Source organism: Crinia signifera, unplaced genomic scaffold (genome assembly GCF_055691185.1).
Source record: "Crinia signifera unplaced genomic scaffold, ASM5569118v1 HAP2_SCAFFOLD_676, whole genome shotgun sequence".
In the NCBI taxonomy this organism is placed as follows: Eukaryota; Metazoa; Chordata; class Amphibia; order Anura; family Myobatrachidae; genus Crinia; species Crinia signifera.
Window position 1 is genome coordinate 23,527 of NW_028142574.1, and position 20,655 is coordinate 44,181.

The 20,655-nt window shown below is 57.0% G+C and overlaps 1 protein-coding gene across 1 annotated transcript; it reads left to right on the forward strand.

The window, feature by feature from the left end:
- Positions 1–4,504: 4,504 nt before the first annotated feature.
- Positions 4,505–20,331, forward strand: LOC146055961 (sterile alpha motif domain-containing protein 12-like). The gene is made up of 4 exons (XM_083168335.1): positions 4,505–4,560; positions 4,878–5,028; positions 18,071–18,236; positions 20,145–20,331. The coding sequence occupies exons 1-3, from the start codon at positions 4,543–4,545 to the stop codon at positions 18,232–18,234; spliced, it is 333 nt and encodes a 110-aa protein (XP_083024461.1). The 5' UTR covers positions 4,505–4,542; the 3' UTR covers positions 18,235–18,236; positions 20,145–20,331.
- Positions 20,332–20,655: the final 324 nt, after the last annotated feature.

Genomic DNA, 20,655 nt, shown 5'->3' on the forward strand with positions numbered 1-20,655 from the left:
CAGTACAGGTCATGCACATGCGCAGTACAGGTCATACACATGCGCAGTACAGGTCATACACATGCGCAGTACAGATCATACACATGCGCAGTACAGGTCATGTGCAGTCTATGCGATTAGTCACGTTACTACACAATTTACGGTACTTGTGTAGTTTCACGGCGTTCTTAGCGCAGCGCGTGACTGCTTTCCTTATGTAAGCTACGTTATCAGCATAGCGCTGGGCAGCAGCAGTGCACCCAGCGCTGACAGGTCACTGTGGTACTTGTAGTTCCACGGTGAAATAGGCAGTCCTGCGCACCGCTAACAACCCGGCAATTTAGACTCCTCCGGCAATTTAGAAGTCTAGATTTAGACGTCTAAATCCAGACTCCCTGCAAACCGCTAAGATGGGGGCATCTAAATTTAGACGGTAAAGCGTCTAAATTTAGTAGGGTCTAGGGGTACACTATTAAACCTGTTCACAATGACACTAGGATACCTTCACAGGTATCCGCGTCCCCTCGCGGGCTTCACAGGTATCCGCGTGCGCTCGCCACGCTTCGGGCTCGGTGGCTCGCTGCGCTCAGTACAGGGAGACAAAGCTTGGCATAACATTGAATAAATAACAAGAATACAGTACAAATAAAGAGCGCCACAGATCAATACACATTACAGCTTGGATATAAGTAGTGAGGACCCAATCAACATACAACTAGAGGCTTGAGGCCAATGATGGAGATGAGTATGCGGACAAAGATGGTCACTGAGTGTTGGAGTATAGGAGAGCTGTGAGTGACATGTGAAGAGAAGTGGGCTTTGACAACAGGAGGGAAGAGGGCCCTGCTCAGAGGAGCTTACAATCTAGTAGGAAGGGGAGACAGACAGATTACAAGAGGCGCAAGCAAGTGGGTGGTGGCTAGATAGCAGGATGTAAACAGGCAAGGGGTCGGAGAACCAGCTGGTTTATGCAGTGGAAGGGTACGCTTTGATGAATAGGTGAGTTTTCAGTGCCCGTTTGAAGCTTTGCAAGTTATAGGAGTAATGCTTGTACACAGTTGTGACTACAGCGAGACGACGAGGCGGCGGCAATGTGCTCTATCAGCTTCTCCTGCTCCAGTCACCTCTGCCTTCTACACAGCTCAGTGATAACAAAGGAAATCCTGCAGCCCTGGAGCGCTGTAATACTCACAGCAAACCACAACATGCCTGCTCAGGTATTTCAGCTATTCTCCCACATACCAGGAGAGGGGCGTGGCCACCAGGTGTGCTGGGACAGGAGAGAGGAATAGGAGAGGGGCGTGGCCACCAGGTGTGCTGGGACAGGAGAGAGGAATAGGAGATAGGTGTGGCCACCAGGTGTGCTGGGACAGGAGAGGGGTGTGGCCACCAGGTGAGCTGGGACAGGTGAGGAGATAAGGAGAGAGGTGTGGTAATGACACAGGATTGGGAAGAGGGGGAGAGAAGGTGCAGCTTCAGCTATAGTAAGGCTGTGAATGAGGTTGCAGTAGGGGAGAGAGGAGCCTGGACAGGGCCACATTCTGTTTGGAGGGGCCCTGGTGTCACATTCCGGAGTATCTATAATGGCACAGCTTCAGTCTGCAATGGGACAAGTGTGAGCAGAAGGAAGGACAGCGGAGAGAACGTGCAGGTGATATAATCTGTGTACTGCCCCATGGCGAGGGCAATAGGGTAATTACCCGTCATTGGCAGGATACTGGGGAGGGCAATAGGGTAATTACCCGTCATTGGCAGGATACTGGGGAGGGCAATAGGGTAATTACCTGTCATTAGCAGGATACTGGGGAGGGCAATAGGGTAATTACCCGTCATTGGCAGGATACTGGGGAGGGCAATAGGGTAATTACCCGTCATTAGCAGGATACTGGGGAGGGCAATAGGGTAATTACCCGTCATTGGCAGGATACTGGGGAGGGCAATAGGGTAATTACCCGTCATTGGCAGGATACTGGGGAGGGCAATAGGGTAATTACCCGTCATTGGCAGGATACTGGGGAGGGCAATAGGGTAATTACCTGTCATTGGCAGGATACTGGTGAGGACATGCCGTTATGTGGGCAGGATACTGGGGAGGGCATGCCGTTATGTGGGCAGGATACTGGGGAGGGCATGCTATAAAATATGGGCAGGATACTGGGGAGGGCATGCCGTTATATGGGCAGGATACTGGGGAGGGCATGCCGTTATATGGGCAGGATACTGGTGAGGGCATGCCGTTATATGGGCAGGCTGTATGTAGCAGCAGTGCCTCCATACCCTCCTAGGCCATGTAGCTGTGTGCCCCATGGCACGTGGGATGGGAAGGGGCGCTGCCGCAATGCTGGGGGGGGACATACCCCAGAAAGTTTGCGATGAGCTGGGAAATGTCCGTGCTCCCTCCTCCGGGACCTATGTACTAATAGTCACAGAATATACAGATGTCTCATGGCTGCAAATCCCTGGCAGAAGGAATCCTCGTCTAATGGTGGTAGCTCTGAGGGGGGTGAGGGTGTAAGGCCTGTGCTGGGTGGCGAGGGTGTAAGGCCGGTGCTCGGGGGGCGAGGGTGTAAGGCCCGTGCTGGGGGGTGAGGGTGTAAGGCCCAGGCTGGGGGCGAAGATGTGTAAGGTCCGGGCTGGGGGTGAGGGTGTGGAAGGTCCGGGCTGGGGGTGAGGGTGTGGAAGGTCTGGGCTGGGGGTGAGGGTGTAAGGCCCAGACTGGGGGCGAGGGTGTAAGGCCCGGGCAGGGGCAAAGTCCGGGCCGTGGGTCGAGGCTGTGTAAGGTCCAGGCTGGGGATGAGGATGTGTAAGGTCTGGGCTGGCAGCAAGGATGTGTAAGGTCTGGGCTGGGGGTGAGGCTGTGTAAGGTCTGGGCTGGGGGTGAGGATGTGTAAGGTCTGGGCTGGGAGCGAGGATATGTAAGGTCTGGGCTGGCGGCGAGGATGTGTAAGGCCCAAGCTGGGGATGAGGCTGTGTAAGGTCCGGGCTGCGGATGAGGGTGCAAGGCCAGGGCTGGGGCGAGGGTGTAAGGCCCGTGCTAGGGGGCGAGGGTGTAAGGCACAGGCTGGGGGTGAGGATGTGTAAGGTCCGGGCTGGGGGTGAGGGTGTGTAAGGTCCGGGCTGGGTGTGAGGGTATAAGGCCCAGACTGGGGGCGTTGGTGTAATGCCCGGGCAGGGGCAAGGCCTGGGCCGTGGGTCGAGGCTGTGTAAGGTCCGGGCTGGGGATGAGGATGTGTAAGGTCTGGGCTGGCAGCGAGGCTGTGTAAGGTCTGGGATGGGAGCGAGGATGTGTAAGGTCCGTGCTGGGGGCGAGGATGTGTAAGGTCCATGCTGGGGGTGAGGGTGTAAGGTCCGGGCTGGGGGTGAGGGTGTAAGGCCCAGGCTGTGGATGAGGCTGTGTAAGGCCGGGGCTGGGAGCGAGGATATGTAAGGTCTGGGCTGGGGGTGAGGGTGTAAGGTTCGTGCTGGGGCGAGGCTGTGTAAGGTCCGGGCTGGGGATGAGGATGTGGAAGGTCTGGGCTGGCAGCGAGGCTGTGTAAGGTCCGGGATGGGAGGGAGGATGTGTAAGGTCCGTGCTGGGGGCGAGGATGTGTAAGGTCCATGCTGGGGGTGAGGGTGTAAGGTCCGGGCTGGGGGTGAGGATGTAAGGCCCAGGCTGGGGATGAGGCTGTGTAAGGCCGGGGCTGGGAGCGAGGATATGTAAGGTCTGGGCTGGGGGTGAGGGTGTAAGGTTCGTGCTGGGGCGAGGATGTGTAAGGTCTGGGCTGGGGCTGAGGGTGTAAGGCCCAGGCTGGGGATGAGGATGTGTAAGGTCTGGGCTGGGGGTGAGGGTGTAAGGTTCCTGCTGGGGCGAGGATGTGTAAGGTCCAGGCTGGGGATGAGGCTGTGTAAGGTCCGGGCTTCTGATGAGGGTGCAAGGCCAGGGCTGGGGTGAGGGTGTAAGGCCCGTGCTAGGGGGCGAGTGTGTAAGGCCCAGGCTGGGGGCAAAGATGTGTAAGGTCCGGGCTGGGGGTGAGGGTGTGGAAGGTCCGGGCTGGGGACGAGGGTGTAAGGCCCAGACTGGGGACGAGGGTGTAAGGCCCGGGCAGGGGCAAGGTCCGGGCTGTGGGTCGAGGCTGTGTAAGGTCTGGGCTGGGAGCGAGGATATGTAAGGTCTGGGTATGGGGGTGAGGGTGTAAGGTCCGGGCTGGGGATGAGGCTGTGTAAGGTCTGGGCTGGGGATGAGGGTGCAAGGCCAGGGCTGGGGGCGAGGGTGTAAGGCCTGGGTGAGTTCCTCACTAGTGTCACATGCACTTTCTGTGGCGCGTGCCCACTGTCTGCCAGGACCGGGACACTGAGTAAGTGAGTGGCAGGAGTGTGTCACAGGAAAGGAGAGTACTCTCAGTTTAGGTTGTGCTGACAGGTGGGAATACACCGGTGATGGGTGACCTGTATTCCTGCGCATACCCCAGAGGAACATGACATAATGGTCGGTGCCCAGCGGTCCGCGGGCCAGAGATAATCCCCATGTCTCCTTACAGGTGCGGCCAGGAAGCAGCGGGGACCAGAGTGACTCAGGGACGTCCCATGGCTGAGTGCTCCCAGGTAATACATAGTCTGATAGACCCCGCATCTGGCAGCACCTCCCGTATCAGGCACAAGTGGGGCGATCGCGACAGCGCTTACGCATTATGGCATGTACACGGCTGCATTAGCTCATGCACATTCAAGGACTTTGTATCTTGGTAAAACCATGTTCTTGCATGCAGGGTAAATACAGGCTGCTCTTGCATGAAGACAGAAAGTCAGCAACTATGGGCCTGGGAGGGTGGGTGGGTGGAATGGTGCGATGGCATACTCAGATCCTGTTCCCGGAATAGGCCAGGATATTGCCCATAGTCAGCACTTTCCTGCCTCCCCAGGGCCTGGTGTCACAGCTCTCAGAAGATGAGGACATCTGGGAGAAGCCAGTGTGTGACTGGACTGTACAAGACGTCTGCTCCTGGCTGCAGTATGGACCTCTACAGAATGCAGCTGGCTTGGTGCAGGCAGCATACACCCATGACATTTCAGGTGGGATCACTGACTGTTTCCCCAGACCACTATTCTCCCCTACTATTATTTCCCTGTGTGTCATCCTCTTGTGTCCCCTCCCTGTAATATTACCTCTGTGATGTCCTCTCCCCGCTATTCCCCACTGTGATGTCCTCCCCTCACTATTCCCCACTGTAATGTCCTCTCCCCACTATTCCCCACTGTGATGTCCTCCCCTCACTATTCCCCACTGTAATGTCCTCTCCCCACTATTCCCCACTGTGATGTCCTCTCCCCACTATTCCCCACTGTGTTGTCCTCTCCCCGCTATTCCCCGCTGTGATGTCCTCTCCCCGCTATTCCCCACTGTGATGTCCTCCCCCCGCTATTCCCCACTGTGATGTCCTCTCCCCGCTATTCCCCACTGTGATGTCCTCCCCCCCAATTGTTCCCCACTGTGATGTCCTCTCCCCACTATTTCTCACTGTGATGTCCTCTCCCCGCTAATTGTTCCCCACTGTGATGTCCTCCCCTCACTATTTCCCACTGTTATGTCCTCTCCCCAGTATTCCTCACTGTGATGTCCTCTCCCCGCTATTTCCCACTGTGATGTCCTCTCCCCGCTATTCCCCACTGTGATGTCCTCTCCCCGCTATTCCCCACTGTGATGTCCTCTCCCCGCTATTCCCCACTGTGATGTCCTCCCCCCACTAATTGTTCCCCACTGTGATGTCCTCCCCTCACTATTCCCCACTGTGATGTCCTCTCCCCACTATTCCTCACTGTGATGTCCTCTCCCCGCTAATTGTTCCCTACTGTGATGTCCTCCCCTCACTATTCCCCACTGTGATGTCCTCTCCCCACTATTCCCCACTGTGATGTCCTCTCCCCGCTATTCCCCACTGTGATGTCCTCTCTGCTATTCCCCACTGTGATGTCCTTCCCCCACTATTTGTTCCCCACTGTGATGTCCTACCCGCTATTCCCCACTGTGATGTCCTCTCCCCGCTATTCCCCACTGTGATGTCCTCCCCCACTAATTGTTCCCCACTGTGATGTCCTCCCCCCACTATTCCCCACTGTGATGTCCTCTCCCCGCTATTCCCCACTGTGATGTCCTCTCCCCGCTATTCCCCACTGTGATGTCCTCCCCCCCCTAATTGTTCCCCACTGTGATGTCCTCTCCCCACTATTTCTCACTGTGATGTCCTCTCCCCGCTAATTGTTCCCCACTGTGATGTCCTCCCCTCACTATTTCCCACTGTTATGTCCTCTCCCCAGTATTCCTCACTGTGATGTCCTCTCCCCGCTATTTCCCACTGTGATGTCCTCTCCCCGCTATTCCCCACTGTGATGTCCTCTTCCCGCTATTCCCCACTGTGATGTCCTCTCCCCGCTATTCCCCACTGTGATGTCCTCCCCCCACTAATTGTTCCCCACTGTGATGTCCTCCCCTCACTATTCCCCACTGTGATGTCCTCTTCCCACTATTCCTCACTGTGATGTCCTCTCCCCGCTAATTGTTCCCCACTGTGATGTCCTCCCCTCACTATTCCCCACTGTGATGTCCTCTCCCCACTATTCCCCACTGTGATGTCCTCTCCCCGCTATTCCCCACTGTGATGTCCTCTCTGCTATTCCCCACTGTGATGTCCTTCCCCCACTATTTGTTCCCCACTGTGATGTCCTACCCGCTATTCCCCACTGTGATGTCCTCTCCCCGCTATTCCCCACTGTGATGTCCTCCCCCACTAATTGTTCCCCACTGTGATGTCCTACCCCCACTATTCCCCACTGTGATGTCCTCTCCCCAATATTCCTCACTGTGATGTCCTCTCCCCAGTATTCCTCACTGTGATGTCCTCTCCCCAATATTCCTCACTGTGATGTCCTCTCCCCACTATTCCACACTGTGATGTCCTCTCCGCTATTCCCCACTGTGATGTCCTCCCCCCACTATTTGTTCCCCACTGTGATGTCCTCTCCCTACTATTCCCCACTGTCCTCCCCCCACTATTTGTTCTCCACTGTGATGTCCTCTCCCCTCTATTCCCCACTGTGATGTCCTCTTCCCGCTATTCCCCACTGTGATGTCCTACCCGCTATTCCCCACTGTGATGTCCTACCCTCTATTCCCCACTGTGATGTCCTCCCCCCACTATTTGTTCCCCACTGTGATGTTCTCTTCCCACTATTCCCCACTGTGATGTCTTCTCCCCACTATTCCCCACTGTGATGTCCTCCCCCCACTATTCCCCACTGTGATGTCCTCCCCCCACTATTTGTTCCCCCACTGTGATGTCCTCCCCCCACTATTTGTTCCCCACTGTGATGTCCTCTCCCCACTATTCCCCACTGTCCTCCCCCCACTATTTGTTCTCCACTGTGATGTCCTCTCCCCTCTATTCCCCGCTGTGATGTCCTCTCCCCGCTATTCCCCACTGTGATGTCCTACCCGCTATTCCCCACTGTGATGTCCTAGCCTCTATTTCCCACTGTGATGTCCTCCCCCCACTATTTGTTCCCCACTGTGATGTTCTCTTCCCACTATTCCCCACTGTGATGTCTTCTCCCCACTATTCCCCACTGTGATGTCTTCTCCCCACTATTCCCCACTGTGATGTCCTCCCCCCACTATTCCCCACTGTGATGTCCTCCCCCCACTATTCCCCACTGTGATGTCCTCCCCCCACTATTTGTTGCCCACTGTGATGTCCTCTCCACGCTATTCCCCACTGTGATGTCTCCCCCACTATTCCCCACTGTGATGTCCTCTCCCGCTATTCCCCACTGTAATGTCCTCTCCCTGCTATTCCCCGCTGTGATGTCCTCTCCCCGATATTCCCCACTGTGATGTCCTCTCCTCGCTATTCCCCAAGGTGATGTCCTCTCCTCACTATTCCCCAAGGTGATGTCCTCTCCCCGCTATTCCCCACTGTGATGTCCTCTCACCGCTATTCCCCACTGTGATGTCCTCTTCCCAGTATTCCCCACTGTGATGTCCTCCCTCCACTATTTGTTCCACACTGTGATGTCCTCTCCCCGCTCTTCCCCACTGTGATATCCTCCCCCCTCTATTTGTTCCCCACTGTGATGTCCTCTCCCGCTATTCTCCACTGTGATGTCCTCCCCCCAATATTTGTTCCCCACTGTGATGTCCTCTCCCTGCTATTCCCCAGTGTGATGTCGGTACTTGTGTAATATCTGGGCGCCCGATTTTTTTCTTGTATTGCATCGCATCGCATCACATGCAATATAGTGGCATACAATTCATGCGATGCGATTTTTCATTGTAAAGACCCGATTTTTAATTGTATAGTCACCCATGGGTGATTTCATACCCCCACTATCCAACTGCGCATGGAGTTGATTTTATATAGCCAGAAGCGTGGCGAGCGGACGCAGAATACATGTAAAGTAATCCGCGTCTCCTCCCGGGGCGCGCTGTGCTCGCCACGCTTTGGGCTCGGTGGCTCGCTGCGCTCGCCACACTATATAGAGTCAACTCCATGCGTAGTTGGATAGTGGGGGTATTTACAATGAAAAATCGATGCAATGCAATAAAAAAACCGGGAGCCCAGATATTACACAATTCCGGCGCCCCCCCCCGAAGCGGCGAGGCAATGGACTACAGGCACCGCTGGCTTAGCTGACAGGCGACCCAGACAGCAGTGAGCTGAGCTGGTCCAACTCAGTGCATATGTAATGAGCGGGACCTTTCCCTTCAATCTACACTGCACTGGGTCCCCACTCATTACATATGCACAGGGAGGGAACCCGCTTATTCAATATGCACTGCACTGGGTCACCGCTTATTAGATATGCACGGAGCGGGTCCAGCTCAGCGCTCACTGCTGCCTGGGTTGCCTGTCAGTTCAGCCAGCGGCACCCACCACAGACCCCACTGGCGCTGCTCCCCCAAGCCGCCGCTGGGTCTGCCACATATGTAGCTACGCCACTGTGTCCACTCCCTGCTATTTGTTCCCCACTGTGATGTCCTCTTCCAGCTATTTGTTCCCCACTGTGATGTCCTCTTCTTGCTATTTGTTCCCCACTGTGATGTCCTCTTCCAGCTATTTGTTCCCCACTGTGATGTCCTCTTCTTGCTATTTGTTCCCCACTGTGATGTCCTCTTCTTGCTATTTGTTCCCCACTGTGATGTCCTCTCCCCGCTATTTGTTCCCCACTGTGATATCCTCTTCCAGCTGTTTGTTCCCCACTGTGATGTCCTCTTCCATCTATTTGTTCCCCACTGTGATGTCCTCTCCCACTATTTGTTCCCCACTGTGATGTCCTCTCCCCACTATTTTTTCCCCTCTGTAAAGTTCTCACTGCTATTTCCCACTGTGATGTCCTCTCCCCGCTATTTGTTCCCACTGAGATGTCCTCTTCCCGCTATTTGTTCCCCATTGTGATGTCCTCTGTTAGGACTCCCGGGCTCATGGGTGCATGGAGGGGCCTATCGCTCGTATCCGCCTTGAGAAAGGCAGTGTTTACAGCATTTGCACAGTCCCGGGAGAACCTCGGTTCGCGGATCACACAGTAAGGCCACAAAAGCAAGGTACAAAACGCACCTTTATTTCATATTAACAGTACATGAAAACCATAACCACACCACTATCACTACACAATACAGGTAGCCTACAATATACACAGCACACACTAACTATATCAGAACCACACAAAGGTGAACACCTCCCCTTCCCTTCCACAGTCAATAGTCACCTTGGGCAGTCTCTGAGCTGAGGCTGGTGGGGCCTTGGTGAGGGGGGAATGCAGAACCCCAGCGGAGGTACGGGCTCCACTGAGCCAAGGCCGATGCCCGCTGCCGGTCCTGCAGGTGATGAATCCCAGCCGCTTGGCCTGTGGGTGCCGTCGGGGTGCTGGCACGCTGGATGCAACCGCTGGCTGTGGTATGGGGTCCACTGCGCCAGGGCCGACTGCCCACTGCTGATGTTCTGGTGGGGTCTGGAGGGAACTCAGCTTCCTCCCCTGGGATCCTGCCTCGCCGGGTCAGGGATCCTGGATGGATGCAGAAAGTCCCCCAGAGCTGCTGTGTCAGCCCCTTTTATTCTTGAGTTCTGCGACCGGATTGGTCGTTGCTTGAATCCTGAGATGTAAATGCCCCTGAGTCCTGTGTAGGGATTGGCTGAGGCCGGAGCCCTGGAAACTGGTTGTTCTCTGGGACTCTCTGGCCCCCTGCTGGTCTGGTGCCGGCCAGTCTATAACAAGTCCCCGGGGAGAACAAAAGGCCAGGAACCATTGCTGATAAGGGGCGGCCCAGGTGTGAAGTCAAAACAGACCATATTGTGGATTGCAAGGTCTCAGTCTATTCAACTGGCTGATGCTTCCTGTAGGAGAAAGGGGGGGATGAGATAAGGCATTTCCTGCTGGATTCAGACACCCTTAGAGAAATAGTACAGTTCTGCCTCCAGCGTGGCAGTTTCAGGCCTGCAAAGGTCTGGTAGTCACTGGGCGCTGTTTAGGAATAGCTGGGTGCCTGCCCCCCTGTGTTGGGGTGCAAGCACGGTAGGCCTTTAGGGGGGCTACCCATTGACGAACTGGGGTGGGGCATCCGAAGGTTCGTCACAGTCCTCCCCCTTCCTAAACCCGGTCGGAGGGGCTGGCTCTTGGATCAGGGCCAGTCGGGAGGATCGGGGCCAGTGGTTTCCTGGGAGCGGGATCCGGCTCCTCCTGTCGGGACAGTCCATCCGCATTGGCGTGGTCCTTCCCCTTTTTGTGAGAAATAGAAAAATTATAAGCTTGGAGGGCAAGGCTCCACCGTAGTAGCCTCCCGTTCTCTCCAGACGTTTTTTGAAGCCAGCTCAGGGGGTTATGGTCGGTCAGGACAGTGAACTCCTTCCCATAAAGATATGGTTGGAGCTTCTTTAGGGCCCACACAATGGCCAGGCATTCCTTTTCGATGGTGGCATAGGCCCTCTCTCGCTCCACCAGTTTCCGGGACAGGTACACTACGGGGTGGTCTCGGCCATCTGCCCCTACTTGGCTTAAGACGGCCCCCAGCCCATGGTCTGAGGCATCAGTCTGAACCAAGAACCGTTTGTCAAAGTCGGGGGTGGCTAGCACGGGGGAGCTGGCTAAGGCCAATTTGAGTTGGGAGAAGGCATGGTCACAGGGGGCTGTCCACGCTATCTGTTTGGCGTGTTTCTTTTTAGTCAAGTCGGTCAGGGGCTGGGCTATGGTACTGTATTGGGGTACAAACTTTCGGTAGTACCCCGCAGTCCCCAGGAAGGCGCGGACCTGCTTCTGGGAGGAAGGCCGGGGCCAGTTTAGAATGGCCTCTACTTTAGCGGGCTCCGGGCGCAGCTGCCCGCTTCCCACTCGGTGTCCTAGGTATTGGACCTCAGCCATTCCCATGTGGCATTTGTCGGGGCGGATGGTGAACCCGGCTCGCTGGATCCGGGTCAGCACCTCCCTAACGTGAGTCAGATGCTCCTCCCAGCTGTCACTAAAGATAGCTATGTCGTCCAGGTAGGCGTGGGCAAACTCCTGGCACCCCTCCAGCATGTTATCCACTGTGCGCTGGAAGGTGGCAGGGGCATTCTTCATCCCAAATGGCAGCATCGTGAATTCGAAGAGGCCACAGGGGGTGGTGAATGCAGAGCGCTCCTGTGCTCCGCTGGATAGGGGTATTTGCCAATACCCTTTGCTCAAATCCAGGGTGGACACATAGCGGGCCCCACCTAATCTGTCCAACAGCTCATCCATTCGTGGCATGGGATACGCATCGGTCACCGTTACCTCATTGAGCTTCCGGTAATCCACGCAGAACCGGGTGGTACCATCTTTCTTCGGCACCAGCACCACCCCGGCTGCCCAGGGGCTACGGGAGGGGACTATTACTCCAAGTTGCAGCATCTCTTCTATTTCGGCCCGGACCTGTCTCAATACTTCCGGGGTTATTCTGTACGCCGCCTGTCGGCAAGGTTTGGCCTCCCCGGTGTCCACATTGTGGGTGGCCAGTGGGGTGCAGCCCGGACGGCAGGTGAACTGGGCTTCATGCTCCCGGAGCACCTCCCCCAGTTCCTGCTGCTGTTGGGGTTCCAGCTGGGCGCCTATCTGCACTGCCTCAATGCCCTGGTTTTGTCGAGCTACCTCTAGCAGGTCAGGGAGGGGGTCTAGCTCGGTCTCACCCATGGGTGGGCAGCACACCACCATCGCCCCTATGTGCCTCTCCACGTACCCCTTAAGCCGGTTTATGTGGAAGACGCGGCATTGCCGGCCCCCTTTGTCTAGGGATACTAGGTAAGAGACGGGACCTTTTCTCTCCATGACGGTGTAGGGACCTGCCCACGTGGCCTGGAGCTTGTTATGCTTCACCGGTATCAGGACCATCACTTTCTGCCCCTGGACCATTTCCCGGAGGCGAGCATGCTGGTCATACCATCCTTTTTGTTTGTCCTGGGCCTGGACTAGGTTTTCTCTGGCTAAGCCCATCACCCGCTTCAGTCGCGCCTGCAGTTGTTCAACGTACTGCAGAACCGGCTGTTCTGGGTCTCGGAAGGTCCCCTCCCACCCTTCCTTGACTAGGTCGAGGGGTCCCCGTACTGAGTGGCCATACAACAGCTCAAAGGGGGAGTAGCCGGTAGACTCTTGTGCCACCTCTCGGTAGGCAAACAGGAGTTGCGGCAGCGCCTTCTCCCAGTCCTTCCCCTCTGAGTGGACGTATGCTTTGAGCAGGGACTTGAGGGTCCCATTGAACCGTTCGCACAACCCATTGGTTTGGGGGTGGTAAGCGGTGGTCCGGAGAGCCCTCACCCCCCACTTCTCCCACAGGGTCTTCACTAGCTCTCCCTGGAATTGGGATCCCTGGTCTGTGAGCACCTCCTGGGGGTACCCCACTCTGCTGAAGATGTCCACAAGGGCCTGTACCACGTGCTCCGCATCTATGGAGGCGAGAGCCACTGCCTCAGGGTACCGGGTGGCCACATCTACCAGAGTGAGGATGTACTTTTTGCCGGACCGACTGGGCACCTTAAGGGGGCCTACAAGGTCTATCGCTACCCTTCTGAATGGCTCCCCTATGATGGGCATGGGCAACAAGGGGGCTTTGGTTGGGGCGCCGGCTAAGCGCTGGCAGGTGTCACAAGAGGCGCGATACTCTTTTACCGCCCGTGACACCCCCGGCCAGAAGAAGTTCTTCACTAGCCGGTTCCGTGTCTTACGGGTGCCCAGGTGGCCGGCGGCCGGGATGTCATGGGCCAGGGCCAGGAGCTCGGGTCTATAGGCTGCGGGGACTATCAGTTGTTTGGGTGAGGTGCCGGGCCCCAGGTCAGGCCTTATGGGGACTATCCTATACAGCAGCCCCTTTTCCCAGACTATACGATTCCCTCCCCGGTCCAGGCCCCCCTGTTCGGCGGCCCGGCGCAACTCGGCCAATGAGGGATCCGTAGCCTGGGCCTTCCTAAACTTCTCTCGGTCGCCCTCCCCCAAGTCAGGAACAGTCGGGAGGTCATGGTTACTTGGTTCACTCACCCTCTCAGGACCGGGGCCTTGTTCCAGGGTTGCACGCCAGGACGGCGCCTGGGTTGGTGTCGGGATCCGTAGTCGGGGGTTCGGGTCTCCCCTCCCTACTTGCCGAGTTTGGCTTCTGGTAACGGGTTGCACAAAATGGGTCACGAGTCCTTGCCCAAGGTCGTTACCTAAAATGACCTTGGCGGGCAGTCCGCTGAGCACGCCCACTTCTATGGTTCCTTGCCCGGCCTTCCAGTCCATTCGAACCCGGGCTACAGGAATGTCCCGCTCCTGGCCTCCTGCGGTGCGGATGGTCACTCGCTGTTGTTGCAGAAGGAGGCCGGGAGGGATTAGGTCGGGCTCCACCAGGGTTAGAGAAGCTCCAGAGTCTCTGAGTCCAGTTACTTCCCGTCCCTCGACCCATACTGGCTGCATGTGTCCCCGCATGTTTTTCGGGGCAGGTGCCCCCGGGTCGCCTACCAGGTCCACGGCATAGACCCCCTCATTGTCCTCATCCCCATCGGTATATAGGTCCTCCTCCTCTTCACCGGGCCCCTTTGCCGGCTGCCCGTAGACAAGGGCTACGGGGGTGGGGCGGTCTTGACCCCGGGGACAGTTCCTCTGCAGGTGCCCCGGCTGTCCACAGCGGAAGCAGTCCCGAGGTCCAATTGGGGTTCGGGACCTGGGAATGGGTGGTGGGAAGTTGGCTGCCGGGGCTCTCGGGGGCTCCCACCGTGGGACCAAGGGTTTGGTAGGGGGCTTCCCTGGCGGGGAGCCCTGAATGGCTCGCCGTAGCCCGGTGGAGGGGGTAGAGAGCGTGTTCCTCCATCCCGAGCGGTTAGCCAGGAATTCGTCGGCTAGGCTGGCGGCCTTCCCCGGGCTGATGGGGTCGCGATCCGCCACCCACTCCCGGAGGTCCACGGGTAATTGGGCCAATAATTGTTCCATTACCATCAGATCCGCAATCTGCCCAGCGCTGGCCGCCTGCTTCCCTTCAGTCCACTTTCGGTAGAGGCTCTGCAGCTGTGAGCCATACTCCACGTAGGAACTACCTTCCTTCTTCCTAATACTTCGGAAGCGCTGGCGGTAGGTTTCAGCAGTGATCTGGAACCGGGCCAGTAGTGCCTTCTTCAGCTCGGCATAGTTCCCACAGGCCTGTACACTGAGTCCTTGGTAGGCTTCCAGGGCCTTCCCGGTCAGACTCGGCCCTAGGTACTTGGGCCAGTCCTCCGGACCTACCCGGTGGACTCCCATCAGGTTCTCAAACATCTGGAGGTGCGTGTCAATGTCCGTCTCGGCCTCCCGGAATGGAGGCACATCCCGGAACCCTAGGCGGGGCCCCCGGTGTCCCAGCGTGTCCAACGCTGCAAGGAGTTGGGCCGGGAGGGTATCCATCGCCGGCTGTGCAGAGGTCCCCGTGCCGGAGTCCTCCGCAGGACTTGTGGCAGTCTCGTCGTCGGGGCCGGCCGGATGGGTGCGTACCCACTCACCGAGCCGACCAATGAGGACTTCACGGGTGTCCGTATCCACAAAGGCGATGTCTTTGGACTGGCATAATACCTGCAGCTCTGGCTTGCGGGCCCTCCGGTAGGGATGTTCGCGCTCCTGTCGAGCCCGCTGCTCCTCATTCTCCTGCATTTTAGCCTGCTTAGGGTCTGGCTTACGTGTTCCTCCCTGTGTGGTTCTATACTATCAGGTTATGGGCTATTGTGCCAACAGAACCTGGCCGTATAACGATACGGGCCCCTGGTTCTGCCTGGTGTACAGGACTGTGTGATCCCCACTGCTTGCCACCAATTGTTAGGACTCCCGGGCTCATGGGTGCATGGAGGGGCCTATCGCTCGTATCCGCCTTGAGAAAGGCAGTGTTTACAGCATTTGCACAGTCCCGGGAGAACCTCGGTTCGCGGATCACACAGTAAGGCCACAAAAGCAAGGTACAAAACGCACCTTTATTTCATATTAACAGTACATGAAAACCATAACCACACCACTATCACTACACAATACAGGTAGCCTACAATATACACAGCACACACTAACTATATCAGAACCACACAAAGGTGAACACCTCCCCTTCCCTTCCACAGTCAATAGTCACCTTGGGCAGTCTCTGAGCTGAGGCTGGTGGGGCCTTGGTGAGGGGGGAATGCAGAACCCCAGCGGAGGTACGGGCTCCACTGAGCCAAGGCCGATGCCCGCTGCCGGTCCTGCAGGTGATGAATCCCAGCCGCTTGGCCTGTGGGTGCCGTCGGGGTGCTGGCACGCTGGATGCAACCGCTGGCTGTGGTATGGGGTCCACTGCGCCAGGGCCGACTGCCCACTGCTGGTCCTGCAGGTGATGAATCCCAGCCGCTTGGCCTGTGGGTGCCGTCGGGGTGCTGGCACGCTGGATGCAACCGCTGGCTGTGGTATGGGGTCCACTGCGCCAGGGCCGACTGCCCACTGCTGATGTTCTGGTGGGGTCTGGAGGGAACTCAGCTTCCTCCCCTGGGATCCTGCCTCGCCGGGTCAGGGATCCTGGATGGATGCAGAAAGTCCCCCAGAGCTGCTGTGTCAGCCCCTTTTATTCTTGAGTTCTGCGACCGGATTGGTCGTTGCTTGAATCCTGAGATGTAAATGCCCCTGAGTCCTGTGTAGGGATTGGCTGAGGCCGGAGCCCTGGAAACTGGTTGTTCTCTGGGACTCTCTGGCCCCCTGCTGGTCTGGTGCCGGCCAGTCTATAACAAGTCCCCGGGGAGAACAAAAGGCCAGGAACCATTGCTGATAAGGGGCGGCCCAGGTGTGAAGTCAAAACAGACCATATTGTGGATTGCAAGGTCTCAGTCTATTCAACTGGCTGATGCTTCCTGTAGGAGAAAGGGGGGGATGAGATAAGGCATTTCCTGCTGGATTCAGACACCCTTAGAGAAATAGTACAGTTCTGCCTCCAGCGTGGCAGTTTCAGGCCTGCAAAGGTCTGGTAGTCACTGGGCGCTGTTTAGGAATAGCTGGGTGCCTGCCCCCCTGTGTTGGGGTGCAAGCACGGTAGGCCTTTAGGGGGGCTACCCATTGACGAACTGGGGTGGGGCATCCGAAGGTTCGTCACATCCTCTTCCAGCTATTTGTTTACCACTGTGATGTCCTCTCCCCACTATTTGTTCCCCACTGCGATGTCCTCTCCCCGCTATTTCCCACTGTGATTTCCTCTCCCCGCTATTTGTTCCCCACTGTGATGTCCTCTCCCTGTTATTTGCTCCCCACTGTGATGTCCTCACCGCAATTTTCCACTGTGATATCCTCTCCCCGCTATTTGTTCCCCACAGCGATGTCCTCTCCCTGCTATTTCCCAGTGTGATATCCTCTCCCCGCTATTTGTTCCCCACAGCGATGTCCTCTCCCTGCTATTTTCCACTGTGATATCCTCTCCCCACTATTCCCCACTGTGATGTCCTCTTCCTGCTATTCCCCACTGTGATGTCCTCTCCCCGCTATTCCCCACTGTGATGTCCTCTCTGCTATTCCCCACTGTGATGTCCTCTCCCCACTATTCCCGTGTGATGTCCTCTCCCTGCTATTTGTTCCCCACTGTGATGTCCTCTCCCACTATTTGTTCCCCACTGTGATGTCCTCTCCCCACTATTCCCGTGTGATGTCCTCTCCCTGCTATTTGTTCCCCACTGTGATGTCCTCTCCCACTATTTGTTCCCCACTGTGATGTCCTCTCCCACTATTTGTTCCCCACTGTGATGTCCTCTCCCTGCTATTTGTTCCCCAGTGTGAGGTCCTCTCCCCACTATTCCCCACTGTGATGTCCTCTCCCTGCTATTTCCCACTGTGATGTCCTCTCCCTGCTATTTCCCACTGTGAGGTCCTCTCCCCACTATTCCCCACTGTGATATCCTCTCTGCTATTCCCCACTGTGATGTCCTCTCCCTGCTATTTCCCACTGTGATGTCCTCTCTGCTATTCCCCACTGTGATGTCCTCTCCCCACTATTCCCCACTGTGATATCCTCTCTGCTATTTCCCCACTGTGATATCCTCTCTGCTATTCCCCACTGTGATGTCCTCTCCCTGCTATTTCCCACTGTGATGTCCTCTCTGCTATTTCCCACTGTGATGTCCTCTCCCTGCTATTTCCCACTGTGATGTCCTCTCCCCACTTTTCCCCACTGTGATATCCTCTCTGCTATTCCCCACTGTGATGTCCTCTCCCCACTATTCCCCACTGTGATATCCTCTCTGCTATTTCCCTACTGTGATGTCCTCTCCCTGCATTTTCCCCCCTCGGCCCCCATCCTTGCCCACAGTGTTTAGTGACACCCCCCCCTCATACTCATTTTGGGCAATGTGTGGACACTGTGAATTCCTCTTGCGGGAAAGCTTGGGATATTTGTGCTCCTCTAAGTGGCTGCTGAAAGAGACTGGTCCTTACTCTTTGTTGGGGCACTGTGCCAGGTGAGAGAAGTTATGCCACATCCCGCCAGTCCCTGCATCAGTGAAATCCCTCCAGTGCTCAGACGTCACCACCTGTTTCCTGATCCTCACATCCCTGTGGCAGTGTATTCCTCTGTGTGGCTTCTGATTATGTCAACCTTATGCCAATCTCTGGTTTCTATGCACAGGAAGAGCTCTGCTCAGGCTCACGGATAACTTGCTGCAGAGGATGGGTATTCACCAGGAGAGCTTACGTAGGACCATCCTGGTGGAGGTTCTGGAGCTGAGACTGCAGCAGGAAGTCCAGCAGCTGCTTCTCATCACAGCGGGAGCGGGGGACGGCCAGCAATGAAGGTAACACCCCCTTCTATACCCGGATTAACTGGCTCTAAAGGGTGCCTAGCCGTGCCCAGTGTGGCCAGCTCATTGGTGCCTAGCAGTGCCCGGTGTGGCCGGCTCATTGGTGCCTAGCAGTGCCCAGTGTGGCCGGCTCATTGGTGCCTAGCCGTGCCCAGTGTGGCCGGCTCATTGGTGCCTAGCCGTGCCCAGTGTGGCCGGCTCATTGGTGCCTAGCCGTGCCCAGTGTGGCCAGCTCATTGGTGCCTAGCCGTGCCCGGTGTGGCCAGCTCATTGGTGTCTAGCAGTGCCCAATGTGGCCGGCTCAGTGGTGCCTAGCAGTGCCCGGTGTGGCTGGCTCGCTGGTGCCCAGCAGTGCCCGGTGTGGCCGGCTCATTGGTGCCTAGCAGTGCCCGGTGTGGCTGGCTCATTGGTGCCTAGCAGTGCCCGGTGTGGCCGGCTCGCTGGTGACTAGCAGTGCCCAGTGTGGCCCGGCTCGCTGGTGCCTAGCAGTGCCCGGTGTGGCCGGCTCATTGGTGCCTAGCAGTGCCCGGTGTGGCCAGCTCGCTGGTGCCTAGCAGTGCCCAGGGTGGCCGGCTTATTGGTGGCTGCAGTGCCCAGTGTGGTTGGCTCATTGGTGCCTAGCAGTGCCCGGTGTGGCCGGCTCATTGGTGCCTAGCAGTGCCCGGTGTGGCCGGCTCGCTGGTGCCTAGCAGTGCCCAGAGTGACCGGCTCATTGGTGGCTGCAGTGCCCAGTGTGGCCGGCTCATTGGTGCCTAGCCGTGCCCAGTGTGGCCAGCTCTTTGGTGCCTAGCAGTGCCCGGTGTGGCCAGCTCATTGGTGCCTAGCCGTGCCCGGTGTGGCCAGCTCATTGGTGCCTAGCCGTGCCCGGTGTGGCCAGCTCTTTGGTGCCTAGCAGTGCCCGGTGTGGCCAGCTCATTGGTGCCTAGCCGTGCCCGGTGTGGCCAGCTCTTTGGTGCCTAGCAGTGCCCGGTGTGGCCAGCTCATTGGTGCCTAGCCGTGCCCGGTGTGGCCAGCTCTTTGGTGCCTAGCAGTGCCCGGTGTGGCCAGCTCATTGGTGCCTAGCCGTGCCCGGTGTGGCCAGCTCTTTGGTGCCTAGCAGTGCCCGGTGTGGCCAGCTCATTGGTGCCTAGCAGTGCCCGGTGTGGCCGGCTCATTGGTGCCTAGCAGTGCCCGGTGTGGCCGGCTCATTGGTGGCTGCAGTGCCCAGTGTGGCCGGCTCATTGGTGGCTGCAGTGCCCAGTGTGGCCGGCTCATTGGTGGCTGCAGTGCCCAGTGTGGCCGGCTCATTGGTGGCTGCAGTGACTAAACCCATAACCCTCAGTGCCCGCTGTCCCCCAAACCTGCACATTCATCTGCTACAGACACATAATGGGCACTGTAGGCGCTGCCAGTCCTATACATCAGACCGGGCATGTAGGCACTGCCAGTGTCCCACATCAGCTCTGGGCACAGTATGTGCTGCCAGTCTCACACATCAGCTCTGGGCACAGTATGTGCTGCCAGTCTCACACATCAGCCCGGGCACCGTTTGTGCTGCCAGTCTCACACATCAGCTCTGGGCACAGTATGTGCTGCCAGTCTCACACATCAGCCCGGGCACCGTATGTGCTGCCAGTCTCACACATCAGCCCGGGCACCGTTTGTGCTGCCAGTCTCACACATCAGCTCTGGGCACAGTATGTGCTGCCAGTCTCACACATCAGCCCGGGCACCGTATGTGCTGCCAGTCTCACACATCAGCCCGGGCACCATTTGTGCTGCCAGTCTCACACATCAGCCCGGGCACCGTTTGTGCTGCCAGTCTCACACATCAGCTCTGGGCACAGTAGAGGCTTCCCCCTGTATTAGGTCATTGCTGTGTTACGGGTTATATTGCTGAGTGAGGACTGCTTGTCATTACAGAAGCTGTGAGGACCTGAGAGGATTCACCCGTGGAGACAAGTCATCAAATATACAATGGAGCAGTTTCACCAGTCTGTGCCACAGTCATATCTCAGAGGACGTACAGTGCTAAATGCCATTGTGTGCCACAGAGGATAACCAAAGGAGGACGTGCAGTGCCAGTGTGTGCCACAGTGGATAACCAAAGGAGGACGTGCAGTGCCAGTGTGTGCCACAGAGGATAACCAAAGGAGGACATGCAGTGCTAGTGTGTGCCACAGTGTATAACTAAAGGAGGACATGCAGTGCCAGTGTGTGCCACAGTGTATAACTAAAGGAGGACATGCAGTGCCAGTGTGTGCCACAGTGTATAACTAAAGGAGGGCATGCAGTGCCAGTGTGTGCCACAGTGTATAACTAAAGGAGGACATGCAGTGCCAGTGTGTGCCACAGTGTATAACTAAAGGAGAATGTGCAGTGCCAGTGTGTGCCACAGTGTATAACTAAAGGAGGGCATGCAGTGCCAGTGTGT